This window comes from Mizuhopecten yessoensis, unplaced genomic scaffold (genome assembly GCF_002113885.1).
Source record: "Mizuhopecten yessoensis strain PY_sf001 unplaced genomic scaffold, ASM211388v2 scaffold716023, whole genome shotgun sequence".
In the NCBI taxonomy this organism is placed as follows: Eukaryota; Metazoa; Mollusca; class Bivalvia; order Pectinida; family Pectinidae; genus Mizuhopecten; species Mizuhopecten yessoensis.
Window position 1 is genome coordinate 1,695 of NW_018479909.1, and position 18,987 is coordinate 20,681.

General features: G+C 35.5%; 1 protein-coding gene across 1 annotated transcript in view; it reads right to left on the bottom strand.

The window, feature by feature from the left end:
• Nucleotides 1–892: 892 nt before the first annotated feature.
• The window catches only part of LOC110441549, a gene marked incomplete at its 3' end in the record, with an annotated part of 36,349 nt that continues 18,254 nt past the window's right edge, over nt 893–18,987 (bottom strand). The window contains exons 2-7 of the mRNA XM_021484730.1: nt 14,871–15,055; nt 14,109–14,269; nt 12,624–12,778; nt 10,460–10,614; nt 5,481–5,628; nt 893–1,042 (exon numbers count right to left, since the gene is read on the bottom strand). Of these exons, the coding sequence (XP_021340405.1) occupies nt 893–1,042; nt 5,481–5,628; nt 10,460–10,614; nt 12,624–12,778; nt 14,109–14,269; nt 14,871–15,055 (954 nt within the window). The remainder of the gene's footprint in view (nt 1,043–5,480; nt 5,629–10,459; nt 10,615–12,623; nt 12,779–14,108; nt 14,270–14,870; nt 15,056–18,987) is intronic.

Here is an 18,987-nt window from a genome sequence, read left to right on the forward strand (position 1 = left end):
ATTAAGATATTTGCTCATAATATTGACTGTATAAAAATTGTATATCTATGTACTGTAAAGCGCTTTAGGGTGGCTTATGTTAGCTAGATAGGGCGCTATATCAAATGTTGTATATTTATATCCTATATCTACCTTTGTATATACTATAACAGAGACGCAATAAGCAAAATGATAAACAGGACTGGGAATTGTAATAACCATCAAATAAGTATCCAGTGTTAGAACAATGTTTTCTCGAAGTATTATAATTCCTGAAACCTTATTTTACTGATTTGTGTAAATGAGGCTTAGTTGAGTTTTAAGACAGTTTCGAGGAACATATTGCTAAATACATCATGTATTAATACGTAAAAAAAATATTAGTCAAAATAGGTTCCAATGAGTAACGAACAAGGAACACAGTGTAAAGTTAGTTACCTTAATTGAATACTAATTAACGAACAAGGAACACAGTGTAAAGTTAGTTACCTTAACTGAATACTAATTAACGAACAAGGAACACAGTGTTAAGTTAGTTACCTTAATTGAATACTAATTAACGAATAAGGAACTAACTTAAACTTGCTAGCTGAGCAATTTGACCAACTTGCATAATGTGACGATCGTTATATATAAACGAAAATGATATATTGACCGAAGTATTATAAAGTCTTAAGCAAGAGGATAGAAACAGATATCAACAAGTAATATATACCACTCAGTATCTCAGCAAAGTTCGAACGATTTATGTATATATGGTCGGGAGTATAGAAAATAATGTACGAGAAAGTGTTGATGGACATTGCATAAAGTCTGATTATTTTAAGTCAATGAAGCAGTTTGCTCTGCTTCAAAGGCCACACAGGAACTTCAACAAATATGATAATTTCTACTAAAGCCGTATACAGATTACTCGCCTGTATGATAAATAAAGGACTGTTCCTCGGCGAACACACGTTGTTACACATTGTGACGGTCATGTAGGGTTTAGAAAGGTAATTTTGCATGTTCAGGTTTGAGTTCCCCCAGCATCCCTCATAACTGTACTGGAACGGTAATGCGTCTACAACAGTAAATAATAATCATATTAGATGACCCATTTCCCCTACATTCTCATTGGTTGAAACACTTGATTAACATGGACAGTTTGTTGTGATATACCAGTGAACACTTGTCTTACATGAACAGTTTGGTGTGATATACCAGTGAACACTTGTCTTACATGAACAGTTTGTTAAGATATACCAGTGAACACTTGTCTTACATGAATAGTTTGGTGTGATATACCAGTGAACACTGTCTTACATGAACAGTTTAATGTCATATACCAGTGAACACTTGTCTTACATAAACAGTTTGTTGTGATATATCAGTGAACACTTGTCTTACATGAATAGTTTGGTGGTATATACCAGTGAACACTGGTCTTACATGAACAGTTTGGTGTGATATACCAGTGAACACTGGTCTTACATGAATAGTTTGGTGGTATATNCTGTAGTTTGGTGGTATATACCAGTGGACACTTGTCTTACATGAACAGTTTGTTGTGATATACCAGTGAACACTTATCTTAAATGAATAGTTTGGTGGTATATACCAGTGAACGCTTGTCTTACATGAACAGTTTGGTGTGATATACCAGTGAACACTTGTCTAACATGAACAGTTTAATGTCATATACCAGTGAACACTTGTCTTACATGAACAGTTTGGTGGTATATACAAGTGAACACTTGTCTTACATGAATAGTTTGGTGTGATATACCAGTGAACACTTGTCTTACATAAACAGTTTGTTGTGATATACCAGTGAACACTTGTCTTAAATGAATAGTTTGGTGGTATATACCAGTGAACACTGGTCTTACATGAACAGTTTGGTGTGATATACCAGTGAACACCTGACTAACATGAACAGTTTGGTGTGATACACCAGTCAACACTTGTCTTACATGAATAGTTTGGTGGTATATACCAGTGAACACTTGTCTTACATGAACAGTTTGGTGTGATATACCAGTGAACACTTGTCTTACATAAACAGTTTGTTGTGATATACCAGTGAACACTTGTCTTACCTGAATAGTTTGGTGGTATATACCAGTGAACACTTGTCTTACATGAACAGTTTGGTGTGATATACCAGTGAACACTTGTCTTACATGAACAGTTTGGTGTGATATACCAGTGAACACTTGTCTTACATGAACAGTTTGTTGTGATATACCAGTGAACACCTGACTAACATAAACAGTTTGGTGTGATACACCAGTGAACACTTGTCTTACATAAACAGTTTGTTGTGATATACCAGTGAACACTTGTCTTACATGAATAGTTTGGTGGTATATACCAGTGAACACCTGACTAACATGAACAGTTTGGTGTGATATACCAGTGAACACTTGTCTTACATGAACAGTTTGGTGTGATATACCAGTGAACACCTGACTAACATAAACAGTTTGGTGTGATACACCAGTGAACACTTGTCTTACATAAACAGTTTGTTGTGATATACCAGTGAACACTTGTCTTACATGAATAGTTTGGTGGTATATACCAGTGAACACCTGACTAACATGAACAGTTTGGTGTGATATACCAGTGAACACTTGTCTTACATGAACAGTTTGGTGTGATATACCAGTGAACACTTGTCTTACATGAACAGTTTGGTGTCATATACCAGTGAACACTTGTCGTACATGAACAGTTTGGTGTGATATACAAGTGAACACTTGTCTTACATAAACAGTTTAATGTCATATACCAGTGAACACTTAACTATCATGAAGAGTTAGTGCTATATAACAATCAACACTTACCCGGCACTGTATATAACAGTCAACACTTACCCGGCACTGTATATAACAGTCAACACTTATCCGGCACTGTGTATAACAGTCAACACTTACCCGGCACTGTATATAGTAATCAACACTTACCCGGCACTGTATATAACAGTCAACACTTACCCGGCACTGTATATAACAGACAACACTTACCTGGCACTGTATATAGCTGTCAACACTTACCCGGCACTGTATATAACAGTCAACACTTACCCGGAACTGTATATAGCAGTCAATACTTACCCGGCACTGTATATAACAGACAACACTTACCTGGCACTGTATATAGCTGTCAACACTTTCCCGGCACTGTATATAGCAGTCAACCCTTACCCGGCACTGTATATAGCAGTCAACACGTACCCGGCACTGTATATAGTAATATATACCAGTGAACACTTGTCTTGCATGAACAGTTTGGTGTGATATACAAGTAAACACTTGTCTTACATGAACAGTTTAATGTCATATACCAGTGAACACTTGTCTTTCTGACTAACATGAACAGTTTGGTGTGATATACCAGTGTACACTTGTCCCACATGAATAGTTTGGTGGTATATACCAGTGGACACTTGTCTTACATGAACAGTTTAATGTCATATACCAGTGAACACTTGTCTTGCATGAACAGTTTGGTGTGATATACAAGTGAACACTTGTCTTACATAAACAGTTTAATGTCATATACCAGTGAACACTTAACTATCATGGAGAGTTAGTGCTATATAACAATCAACACTTACCCGGCACTGTAAATAGCAGTCAACACTTCCCCGGCACTGTATATAAGAGTCAACGCCCTCCCATCACTGTATATAGCAGTGAACACTTACCCGGAACTGTATATAACAGTCAACACTTATCCGGCACTGTGTATAAAAGTCAACACTTACCCGGCACTGTAAATAGCAGTCAACACTTCCCCGGCACTGTATATAAGAGTCAACACTTACCCGTCACTGTATATAGAAGTCAACACTTACCCGGCACTGTATATTACAGTCAACACTTACCCGGCACTGTATTTAACAGACAACACTTACCTGGCACTGTATATAGCTGTCAACACTTACCCGGCACTGTAAATAGCAGTCAACACTTGATATACCAGTGAACACTTGTCTAACATGAACAGTTTAATGTCATATACCAGTGAACACTTAACTATCATGGAGAGTTAGTGCTATATAACAATCAACACTTACCCGGCACTGTAAATAGCAGTCAACACTTCCCCGGCACTGTATATAGTAATCACCACTTCCCCGGCACTGTATATAACAGTGAACACTTGTCTTACATGAACAGTTTAATGTCATATACCAGTGAACACTTAACTATCATGGAGAGTTAGTGCTATATAACAATCAACACTTACCCGGCACTGTAAATAGCAGTCAACACTTCCCCGGCACTGTATATAGCAATCAACACTTACCCGGCACTGTAAATAGCAGTCAACACTTCCCCGGCACTGTATATAACAGACAACTCTTACCTGGCACTGTATATAGCTGTCAACACTTTCCCGGCACTGTATATAACAGACAACACCCACCCGGCACTGTATATAACAGTCAACGCTTTCCCGGCACTGTATATAGCAGTCAACCCTTACCCGGCACTGTATATAGCAGTCAACCCTTACCCGGCACTGTATATAGCAATCAACACTCACCCGGCACTGTATATAACAATCAACCCTTACCCGGCACGGTATATAACAGACAACACTTACCCGGCTCTGTATATAGCAGTCAACACTTATATAACAGTCAACACTTACCCAGCACTGTATATAACAGACAACACTCACCCGGCACTGGATATAACAGTCAACGCTTTCCCGGCACTGTATATAGCAGTCAACACTTTCCCGGCACTGTATATAACAGTCAACCCTTACCCGGCACTGTATATAGCAGTGAACACTCACCCTAACAGACAACACTTACCCGGCACTGTATATTACAGTCAACACTTACCCGGCACTTTATATAAGAGTCAACGCCCTCCCGTCACTGTATATAGCAGGGAACACTTACCCGGCACTGTATATAGCTTGTTGTGATATATCAGTGAACACTTGTCTTACATGAACAGTTTAATGTCATATACCAGTGAACACTTAACTATCATGGAGAGTTAGTGCTATATAACAATCAACACTTACCCGGCACTGTATATAACAGCCAACCCTTACCCGGCCTTGTATATAGCAGTCAACACTTACCCGGCACTAACACTTACCCGGCACTGTATATAGCAGTCAACACTTACCCGGCACTGTATATAAGAGTCAACGCCCTCCCGTCACTGTATATAGCAGTGAACACTTACCCGGCACTGTATATAGCAGTGAACACTCACCCGGCACTGTATAAAACAGTCAACACTTACCCAGCACTGTATATAGCAGTCAACACTTACCCGGCACTGTATATAACAGTCAACACTCACCCGGCACTGTATATAACAGTCAACACTTATCCGGCACTGTATATAGCAATCAACACTTACCCGGCACTGTATATAACAGACAACACTCACCCGGCACTGTATATAACAGTCAACACTTACCCGGCACTGTATATAACAGACAACACTTACCCGGCACTGTATATAACAGTCAACACTTACCCGGCACCGGATAGACAGCATACACGTTAGAATTGCCCCCACACAAGAAAGGTGAACTTGTGTCACCGTTGCAGCTTTTAAAGCACTGGCTGTCAACTCTACCGGTCGGTGAGTTAGAGAAATCTCCACATTGGCACTTATACCCCATCTAAAAAAAAAAAATACAAAATGGCAAAGACTGAGTAGCTCTTGCTTACCATTGACTTTTATTTCAGAGTATTACATCATAGATGGCTGACACTCACAATAGAAGTCCGTCCATCATAAATCTTTTCGGTAATGTTTGCTAAGAGCCGGTTAGAAAAATCTAAAATCTAATATAGATCCACAAAATGTTTACAATATAGCTAAAATCGGTACACATCAATCATTAGGGACAACTTGTACTGAGAACTGTTGACCTTTGACCTTTTACCGATATATCGATGGAGATGTAAAGCATTAAGTTAAAAAATAAAAAAGGGAATATTGACGCAACTCAGATGGAAAATAAAACGTAAAGGCGTTGAATTTTTGTCTTTTTGGTACAGCTAATGTTTTTTCAAGATTGCCAATTGTCCAAATTCATGCATCATTATTTTGATGAGGTAATCATGAGTATCAAGTCTGATGGATTTAACATTTCCTGTGGCTATGACAAGTCAAAAATCGGCACACGGGATACATCATGATAATATTATTAATAAATGATGTTTGGGCCTGTGAAAGCAGTCCGAAAAAAACCCTTCTTGATTTTAACGAAACATAAATGGACCATTGATCGTGTTACAACTAGTTAGAAGATATCACGAAATAAACGTTTACATTTGCCTACAACTATCTGAATGTATTCAAAGAATCGGGGCCGCGGATACCTGACAGACTATTGATTCACTGAATACCTTGCGTTATGTATCAACTATATATGTACGTGTATCAGCTATATATGTATGTGTATCAGCTATACATGTATGTGTATCAGCTATATATGTATGTGTATTAGCTATATATGTATGTGTATCAGCTATATATGTTTGTGTATCGGCTATATATGTATGTTTATCAGCTATATATATATGTACGTGTATCAGCTATATATGTATGTGTATCAACTATATATGTATGTGTATCAACTATATATGTATGTGTATCAGCTATATATGTATGTGTATGATGTTTTAAATTGGCTTTGCTATGTTTGTTAGGTAACTGTTGTTTAAACATTTTTTTCTCTTTTATTTTTATAACATATTTGTTTGAATGTGCAGCGTAATCAGACAAACATGTTATTAACCTAATAATACACGTAGTACAACCGGTGTGTCATTACATGTTATTACTATATAACTTAATAATACACGTAGTACAACGTCATATCATTACATGTTATTACTATATAACTTAATAATACACGCAGTACAACCGTCATGTCATTACATGTTATTACTGTATAGCTTAATAATACACGTAGTACAACCGGTATGTCATTACATGTTATTATTATATAACTTAATAATACACGTAGTACAACCGGTTTGTCATTACATGTTATTACTATATAACTTAATAATACACGTATTACAACCGGTGTGTCATTACATGTTATTACTATATAACTTAATAATACACGTATTACAACCGGTGTGTCATTACATGTTATTACTATATAAGTTAATAATACACGTAGTACAACCGGTATGTCATTACATGTTATTATTATATAACTTAATAATACACGTAGTACAACCGGTTTGTCATTACATGTTATTACTATATAACTTAATAATACACGCAGTACAACCGTCATGTCATTACATGTTATTACTGTATAGCTTAATAATACACGTAGTACAACCGGTATGTCATTACATGTTATTATTATATAACTTAATAATACACGTAGTACAACCGGTATGTCATTACATGTTATTACTATATAACTTAATAATACACGCAGTACAACCGTCATGTCATTACATGTTATTACTATATAGCTTAATAATACACGTAGTACAACCGGTATGTCATTACATGTTATTATTATATAACTTAATAATACACGTAGTACAACCGGTTTGTCATTACATGTTATTACTATATAACTTAATAATACACGCAGTACAACCGTCATGTCATTACATGTTATTACTATATAACTTAATAATACACGTATTACAACCGGTGTGTCATTACATGTTATTACTATATAACTAAATAGTATACGTAGTACAACGGTATATCATAACATGTTATTACTATATAACTTAATAGTACACGTAGTACAACCGGTGTGTCATTACATGTTATTACTATATAAGTTAATAATACACGTAGTACAACCGGTATGTCATTACATGTTATTATTATATAACTTAATAATACACGTAGTACAACCGGTGTGTCATTACATGTTATTACTATATAACTTAATAATACACGTAGTAGTAGTACAACCGTCATGTCATTACATGTTATTACTGTATAGCTTAATAATACACGTAGTACAACCGGTATGTCATTACATGTTATTACTATATAACCTAATAATACACGTAGTACAACCGTCATGTCATTACATGTTATTATTACATAACTTAATAATACACGTAGTACAACCGGTATGGCATTACATGTTATTACTATATAACTTAATAATACACGCAGTACAACCGTCATGTCATTACATGTTATTACTATATAAGTTAATAATACACGTAGTACAACCGGTATGTCATTATATGTTATTACTATATAACTTAATAATACACGTAGTACAACCGGTATGGCATTACATGTTATTACTATATAACTTAATAATACATGTAGTACAACCGGTATGTCATTACATGTTATTATTATATAACTTAATAATACACGTAGTACAACCGGTATGTCATTATATGTTATTACTATATAACTTAATAATACACGCAGTACAACCGGTATGTCATTACATGTTATTACTATATAACTTAATAATATACGTAGTACAACCGTCATGTCATTACATGTTATTACTATATAAGTTAATAATACACGTAGTACAACCGGTATGTCATTATATGCTATTACTATATAACTTAATAATACACGTAGTACAACGGTGTGTCATTATATGTTATTACTATATAACTTAATAATACACGCAGTACAACCGTCATGTCATTACATGTTATTACTATATAACGTAATAATACACGTAGTACAACCGGTATGTCATTATATGTTATTACTATATAACTTAATAATACACGTAGTACAACGGTATGTCATTACATGTTATTACTATATAACTAAATAATACACGTAGTACAACCGGGATGTCATTACATGTTATTACTATATAACTTAATACTACACGTAGTACAACCGTCATGTCATTACATGTTATTACTGTATAGCTTAATAATACACGTAGTACAACCGGTATGTCATTATATGTTATTACTATATAACTTAATAATACACGCAGTACAACCGGTATGTCATTACATGTTATTACTATATAACTAAATAATACACGTAGTACAACCGGGATGTCATTACATGTTATTACTATATAACTTAATACTACACGTAGTACAACCGTCATGTCATTACATGTTATTACTATATAAGTTAATAATACACGTAGTACAACCGTCATGTCATTACATGTTATTACCATATAACTTAATAATACACGTAGTACAACCGGTATGGCATTACATGTTATTACTATATAACTTAATAATATACGTAGTACAACCGTCATGTCATTACATGTTATTATTACATAACTTAATAATACACGTAGTACAACCGGTATGTCATTATATGTTATTACTATATAACTTAATAATACACGCAGTACAACCGTCATGTCATTACATGTTATTACTATATAACTTAATAATACACGTAGTACAACCGTCATGTCATGACATGTTTTGTTGATTCATCAGTCATGAAATAGTATGTTTATCTAAATCTAAAAGTGAAGGAAAATGCTATTTATTTATTGGTACCTTTTTATATAGACCTTACGTGCTTTATTAAGACATATGTGAATGAAACGAAAATTAACAAATATTGTTGAATATCTTGTGCATTGGCAACCACTATCGATCGCTTTTCAGGCAATTCTTATTCGAAACTTCGTTATAATTGAAAACAAACCTGGCGAACATTTGCTTTCTAGTCTCTTTTAAACTGACACGCTTGGAATGTCTAAGTCTGCTCTTACCATCGTACTTTGTGGTTGATACTTGTCCAATGTTTAGCGTTCTCTCAACAGCTCTCAGGTCATATTAACGAGGCACTTTACATTTGTCAGATGACAAAGCAGCTCAATGGCCACTTTAAAATGTCTTTTCAATGAAATACCATATATTGTATACGATAACATGGCACTTGTCCCGTCACACGATTATGGCAAAAAGCTATACAGAGGTGTCAGGTGAATGCAAACCCTTTCACCCCTATGTAACATTAGTAGTCTCTACCATGCATTGATCTGGATGAGTCCATGATGGTCTACAGTGGTGAAAACGTTAGCTATGACAAAAAATACAAAGCACTAAAACACAAATATTCTGCAGAAGCCCGACATTAGTCGCTTCCTACTTTTTATCACGGGTCAGGCCATGATGGATTGGTCAAAGGCGCGACAAATGAAACATGTCCCGCGTTTATACTCTAGTGTTATAAAGTACTAGACACGAAGGATCTCTATTTATCTACTGAAACAAATCAGATGCTTAGAATAGAGTTGATGTTCATAAACACAATATACGGCTAACGTAGGTCTTTTTTTCACTCATAAAAGAACAACCACTGCTGCATTTGTGAAAAGGATGGATGCGATGTATATTTGATTCAGTGATATATTTCATGTCACGATTAAACAACGAAACAACAAGAATTTGTTTTCAATTTAACTAGGACAGAGACCACATGCCGAAATTTTAAATAGTAAATTGCAAGATATATGGTTCGAAAGTGTTATTAACAAAACGTACCTCTAGCAACATGCGTGGAAGGGACAGCGCCCGGCAGTGGTCAGCACACAGCTGTAGTGTCATATACTGAAAATCCTCAGCGCCATATGTTCTCGTAAGTGCGTCGAACGGCCAACAGCCTTCGTAAGTGTATGCAACATTATTTGAGGATGATTCTGAAATTGAAATGTTAAATGAATTTATTAATAAAGACGTGCAAGTAGAAATACAGAGTAGTTTAATGTCATTTATCTATATACGTTGTTTTTTTTAAATATAAAGCTATTATTATCAAACGCGTTAAAGACAATATTACGCGCGTGCTGTAAGGTATCTATTATACACATATTGTACAGTATCTTTTATACACATATTGTAAAGTATATAGTCTACACATATTGTAAAGTATCTATTATACACGTATTGAGCAGTATCTATTATACAAGTATTGTAAAGTATATATTATACACGTATTGTAAAGTTTGTATTATACACGTATTATAAGGTATATATTATACGCGTAATGTAAAGTATCTACTATACACGTATTGTAAAGTATATATTATACACGTATTGTAAAGTATATATTATACACGTATTGTAAAGTATCTATTATACACGTAATTTAAAGTATCTATTATACCCGTATTGTAAAGTATCTATTATACACGTCCTGTAAAGTATATATTATACACGCATTGTAAAGTATCTATTATACACGTCTTGTAAGGTATCTATTATACACCTAATGTAAAATATATATTATAAACGTATTGTGTAAAGTATATATTATACACGTATTGTTAAGTATCTATCATACACGACTTGTAAAGTATCTATTATACACGTATTGTTAAGTACCTATTATACACGTATTGTAAAGTATATATTATACACGTAATGTAAAGTATTTATTATACACATGTTGTATAGTATATATTATACACGACACGTATTTTTAAGTATCTATTATACACGTATTGTAATATATATTATTCACGTATTGTTAAGTATCTATTATACACGTATTGTAAAGTATATATTATACACGTATTGTAAAGTATATATTATACACGTATTGTAAAGTATATATTATACACGTATTGTATAGTATATATTATACACGTAATGTAAAGTATCTAGTATACACATATTGTTAAGTATATTTTACACACGTTATGTAAAGTATATATTATAAACGTATTGTTAAGTATATATTACACACGTATTGTTAAGTATATATTATACACTATTGTTAGGTACCTATTATACACTTATTGTAAAGTATCTATTATACACGTCTTGTAAAGTATATAGTATATATGTATTGTAAAGTGTATATTATACACGTATTGTAAAGTATATATTATAAACGTATTGTAAAGTATCTATAATACACGTATTGTTAAGTATATTTTACACACGTTATGTAAAGTATATATTATAAACGTATTGTAAAGTATATATTATAAACGCACTGTAAAGTATATATTATAAACGTATTGCAAAGTATCTATTATACACGTATTGTAAAGTATCTATTATACACGTATTGTAAAGTATCTAGTATACAAGTGTTAAGTATCTATTATACACGTATTTTTAAGTATTTATTATACACGTATTGTAAAGTATCTATTATACACGTATTGTAAAGTATCTAGTATACAAGTGTTAAGTATCTATTATACACGTATTGTTAAGTATTTATTATACACGTGTTGTGAAGTATCTATTATACACGTGTTGTTAAGTATCAATTATACACGTATTGTAAAGTTTATATTATATACGTATTGTTAAGTATCTATTTTACAAGTGTTGTAAAGAGTAGCTTTGTATGTTACTTATAGCATATATAACGGTTATGTTTTATAATAATAAGACTGACATTTTTTTAAAATATAAGTACTGAAAATATAAATAAAAGAAAACAGTTTTATTTTAATTAATTTTTAAATGACAAATGAAAAATGTATTAAATGAAGTTACAAACATACTGTTTTAGAAATTTTTGCTGATACAATTTGTCAAATGAGACGCACTTATCCTTTGTTTTCAGAGACAAAATATTCAGGATATTCAGCGCAACCTTGTAGGATGAAAACAATTTGACAAAATAAATTTTTAAATGAATAAAATACATAAAAAATAATCAAATTTTAGAATTCAGAAAGACGCTTGCCTATAGCCAGTGTTAGTGGAACGTCTGAAGATCGTGGTACAAGGAAGACCGGATACTGGTTTTGGGAAGCGTTTGTCAACGGGCCGTTAAAGACACCAAGCCATGCCAAATTCGTTCCTAAAGTGCTCCCGATGTAAAGCTGGTATGACTGTTTACTGTGACAGGAAATATATCATTTTCGTCATTTGTGAAACAAACACCTTGAAGTCACGTCATCCTCTATACTCAAAGTGTTATGCTCACTTACGTTCTCTCTGCAACCCGTGAATATGACATAGCAAAATTGATATTTTGGGTCGCGGCTAGCTATTTGATTGGTATCGGGGGGAAAACTTTATCAAATGCTAGGCCGATAGCTGTCTTTTGAGGATAACAGAAGAAAGCACATTGAACCGTCGATTTGCTATGACATATTCCAGGGGTGCAGAGGGCGAAAGCGAGCATAACCTCTGGAGTGGCCAGGATGTGTTCACATCAGCTATTAACATTGATTACAAATCAGGTTGTTCTACAGTGGATGAAATATTGACGAAATATCACTTTGACAATCAACAAGTTGTTAACCTAATCTGTCCTATTTCACTATTCCCCTAACTGCTGTAGATTTCACTATCCCCCTGCTATAGATTTCACTATTACCCAAACTGCTATAGATTTCACCATTCCCCTAACTGCTATAGATTTCACTATTCCCCTAACTGCTATAGATTTCACCATTCCCCTAACTGCTATAGATTTCACTATTCCCCTAACTGCTATAGATTTCACCATTCCCCTAACTGCTAAAGATTTCACAATTCCCATAACTGCAAAAGATTTCACCATTCCCCTAACTGCTATAGATTTCACTATTCCCCTAACTGCTATAAATTTCACCAGCCCCTAACCGCAATAGATTTCACTATTATAAAGTAATGACGAAATAACGAAACGACGACATTTTAATTTTACTAAATGTCTGGATCTCGCAGTGAAATAACGAAACGACGACATGTTAACTTCACTAAATGTCGTAATCTCGCCGCGAAAAGACGAAAAGACGAAAGGACGACATTTGTAACACGAAATAACGACGAGATAACGACAATTTAGATACAAATATAATGTCGTTATTTCGCCGCGAATTAACGAAATAACGAAATCGCACTAATGAGCAACCATAAATACCAGAGTAATCAGGTTGATAATGTACTGATGCATACATACGCCAACTGGAAAGTTCATTGAAAAATAACCTTTGAAATGTTTAGTAAGTATATTGAGTCAAAGTTCAGTAGAAAAGTAAATATTATGAAATAATCAAACGTATCATGACGGCACTCTATTACTGTACTTTCATGTTACGGGGGAACAGAATCTATAAAACAAGTTAATCAATTATCTCTAACCATTTTTATGAAGTAATTCGTTGGCGATCGTAAATTTTACTTAAGAATTAACTCACAAAAATTGTTATGTTATTCGTAAGATATAAACAGATTGTACCTCCAGCTAATATCGACTGTCGAGGCGCTAACTGGAGACGAGGAGGATAGGATATTACTTGCTACCAGTAGATCCGGTAAGGCCGGGCCGGTCCCTATTGGAACCCCGAACACCATCTCCCACAGTATGTCGCCTTGGTCGTTAAACGTTCTTATGTGAATCTGTGCGACAAACCATTGTACAGATCATTGATTAACAGTGCCTAAACTGTTTAAAATATATATTTTCATTTTTTTTTTTATATCACACAACATGTAATATAAGCCATATATGTCACTGTACTTTTAACACAATAACACTATGTTATGCTGAGCTTGAAACAGTTCATTCTCGAAATACCAGATGTTATTCTTTCTGACGTTCTCTACAGTCCCGAAAGATAGCATGACATCATTAAAGGCTCTGTAAGCGCTACCCTGCTAATGATACAAGTAAACTAGGTTGATCATTTGGCTTTGATAAACACCAACCGACTGGTGCCGCTCCCCTGTAATCGTCAAAGGACATGTATCAGACTGGCGATTGCTCAGTTTTTTCGAATTTCTGAAACCATTCTAGTCGCTGAATGTGTGCCTTCGATTTTATCATGATACATTCAACAGGTGCAGGTAACGTGTATTTGTTCATGAATACTGTCACCTACACACGTTGATCACCATTCCCAATAACACATGTTTTATTATGATTCGCTTTTGTTTAATAGGAAGACATGCACATTACTATCGAGACAGATCGTAATATCAGCGCAAGTAGCCGTCATACCCTATCTGGTGGATTGTTCCAGTCATCAATGTGTGGACTTCTGACCAAAGTCAGCGGAATCAGTTCTTCAACGGGCAACAGGGGGTTCAGATCAGCTGGGTGGGTATTGCCTGTCTGGTTCCAAACGGACTCAACGTTGACACCGTTTCCTTCTCTTACCAACATCAAGACTCTCTCCTCTGCAGCTATAACATATATCAGTCACGTGTTTATACTAAAACAGATCAAGTTAATTATAAAAAAATGTTATTCACGTGTATAATAAAACAAATCAGTCATGTGTTATAAATCAAATATCAGTCACGTATATAACACATATCAGTCACGTTTATAAAACATATCAGTCACGTATATAACACATATCTGTCACCTGCAATAAAAAAAACATCAATAAGTTACGTTTATTAAAAACACGCTGGTCGAGTAAAATGAAAACACATTAGTCACGTGTAATTATAAACGCATACGTCATATTTATAAAAGACACATAAGTCACGTGTAGTATATCACACCAGTCAAGTGTGATTATAACACATAAGTCACGTTTAATAAAAACAACTCATCAGTCACGTGTATAATAGAACATATCTGATTTTATATGTTACCCTGGTAAAATACTAGCCGCTTCCTACCGACTCGGCTAGGGAGAATTTCTTTTTAGCTCATTCGGTAGAGCGTAAGACTAGCAAGTCAGAGGTCCATGGTTCGACTCTTGGCGAAGGCCTTAAAAATAATGACCTCTGTGACATTCGCGCCCATGTAGGGACCCGGGAGATTTTACAAAAATACTCGGCGATACTTGCAAAGGAATCGCTTAGACCTGGACAAGTCGGGACGAGTTCTTTCCTGGAAGGGGAGTATGTCACCCTGGCGAAATACTAGCCGCTTCCTAACGACTTGCTAGGGAGAATTTCTCTTTAGCTCATTCGGTAGAGCATAAGACTAGCAACCAGAGGCCCCGGGTTCGACCCCTGGTGGAGGCACTAACAAAATAACGACCTCTGTTCACATTTCGAATCACACCTCCAAATGGACCTGGTCCTGGGTTCCATGTCGCTCCGGATCAATCGCACTTTCTCCCTCCTTCACAGAGGTTCTCCTTCCTATACCATGATTCTGCAAACTGGCTACCTTTATCTCCATCGTCGGAACGGTACCGGTCCTCCATTCCAAAAATAAGTTGGGCGCCATTTAGTGAACATCAAACACTCTAGCAAATGTAGTTCCCCATACTACTTTCCATAAGTCTTTGGAAAGTGGCAGGTGCATTGGTTAAACCAAAGCTCATACGCTTGCACTCATAAAAACCAAGATTTCTAACTGAGAGAGCTGTCTTTGGTTTATCCCCTTCTTCCATCTCGACTTGCCAGTAACCTGAACGTAAGTCGAGTTTAGAAAAGTAATTTGACCCACTGAGTGTGTCAACAACATCGTCAAAACGAGGCCACATGTAGGCGTCCTTACGCGTACGTGCATTTAGAGTTCTATAGTCAATACAGAATCGTAGAGGTCCGTCCTTCTTTCTCACTTAAACGACGTCAGATGAGAAAGGACTATTTGACTCTCTAACTACACCTGCCTGTAACATGTCTTTGACGTATGGCACACCTCTTCATACATTCCAGGAGGTATCCTTCAGTAAGATTGCTTAAATGGTTTGCTTTCCTCTAACTCTGTCTGATGTTTCACTATATAAGCCTTTCCTGAATCCAATGGTCCCTTAGAAAATACTCTATGCCAACCCCAATCACTGCTTTTGCCTCAACAGCCTGTTTCTAAGTTAAGTGTTCCTCCTCTTACATAATACCTAACTCCTCAAAATAATCTGACTCAACCTTAGAGTTTCCACCTTTTCAGAAGCTAAATTATCCACTATTTCCACAGCCTGAATGACACATAATTCCCCTTTGGGTATTAGTGTTATAGATGTCGCTGTGATGCTACATATCTGAACGGGAACCCTTGCTACATTTGCATTCTGACTAAGTTTCACCACTCTAAGACATACCCCAAAACCTGCACCCTCGGCTAAACCTTCTGTTACCACTTCACTCATGTGATCATCTTAACATCTAGCTAACTCGTCAACAACTGCAGATTCGTATGGAGCAATATGTATTGGATAAAGTCCTTACTGTTGCAGTATTACAGGTAATACTATAAATAGACATCTGCCATGCTTCTGGTATAACTCAGCTAGTCTCATCCATGGTTTACCAGTCCCTGCACTGCCTCATAACATTTATACCCGCTATAAGTGGACAGTGTCCATTGTACTGAGGAGTATCAGGTACTACTAACACTGGAACTAGTACTTCCACATTAGAAAAATATGGTACAATTATAACACACTCATTGTAACCAACAGATCTTGGACTAGAACCATCCGCGATTGATACCTCCAAGCCTAAATCTCCTCTAAACTAATGTAGCCAGACTCTGATATGGTTGTCACCATAGATCCACTATCTACTAACGCCTTTATCGCACAGTTATTGATACTTACTGTGCTTTCATTTGCTACACCTACCATTCGAGTAATCAAATTGTGGCCTCGTCCTTGTACATTACCGGTCTCAGCTTGGTCAGCAGCAGCGACCTCCACGCGTTTGGGTTGTACATACACTGACTCTGTTCTTGAGCTCCATTTTGACCATGACTTTAACCCTGACCCCTCTGTTGACCTTGACCATACCTGTTTCCTCTGCCTCTCTGACCTTTGTTATTGTCACCAGCCCTCTGGTTTCTTCCAGAAAAGAACTCGTCTCGACTTTTCCAAGTCATATCGATTCCTTTGCAAGTATTGTTGAGTATTTTTGTCAAATCTCCAGGGGCCCCACGTTGGGCGCCATTTGTCACCGGTTGCTCAATATAAATCACAAACACGGACAAGTTGTGTATTCCAAAATCTTTCTTTTGCTTTCTCCGAGAAACCTACAATACAGAACAATACAATAAATGCATTCACCCTCACATATACTAAACAACTCCCATGCCGACCGAGGTACCGGACCTCTGAATACAGACCGCTATATGTATATATTAATTCAAATAAGATAGTTATTACATTAATACTTCAATAAATACCGGGTATGATGTTCCTAGAATGGTTCATTAATCAGTGCTGGCGGCAATGTCTCTGTACGCCTCTATACAATCAGCAGATCTAGTGCACAGATCCTTCTCTTACGAGTTGGATTGTAAACATGACAACTGGGCAGTAAGTATTTACCCAGTAGCCGAAATATAGTGGCGGGAAGATAGGGTGCTTTATTCGTGCAAGGGGCAGGCCCAAGGTCTACGTCGTAACAGAACATAACAACACAGGTACTGATGACGTCACATACACTGTATACAGACAGTTGACAGCCCTCGTTATAATATATATATATATAAAACACCATAAATATGTTTATCATAAATATATCCGGGTTACATATATAATCACATCAGTCACGAGAAATTAAAACGCATAAGTCATGTTTAATAAAAACATATCAGTCAGGTGTATAATAAAGACACATCAGTCACATGTAACAAAAGAACACATCAGTCACGTGTATTAAAAACACATCAGTCACTAGTAAGAAAATACATCAGTCACAAGTAAGAAAATACATCAGTCACAAGTAAGAAAATACATCAGTCACAAGTAAGAAAATACATCAGTCACAAGTAAGAAAATACATCAGTCACTAGTAAGAAAATACATCAGTCACTAGTAAGAAAATACATCAGTCACTAGTAAGAAAATACATCAGTCACTAGTAAGAAAACACATCAGCCACTAGTAAGAAAATACATCAGCCACAAGTAGGAAAACACATCAGTCACTAGTAAGAAAATACATCAGCCACTAGTAAGAAAATATATCAGTCACTAGTAAGAAAACACATCAGTCCTAGTAAGATAATACATCAGTCACTAGTAAGAAAATTCATCAGTCACTAGTAAGAAATCACATCAGTCCCTAGAAAGAAAATACATCAGTTACTAGTAAGAAAACACATCAGTCGCTAGAAAGAAAAATACATCAGTCACTAGTAAGAAAAAACATCATTCACTAGTAAGAAAACACATCAGCCCTAGTAAGAAAATACATCAGTCACTATTAAGA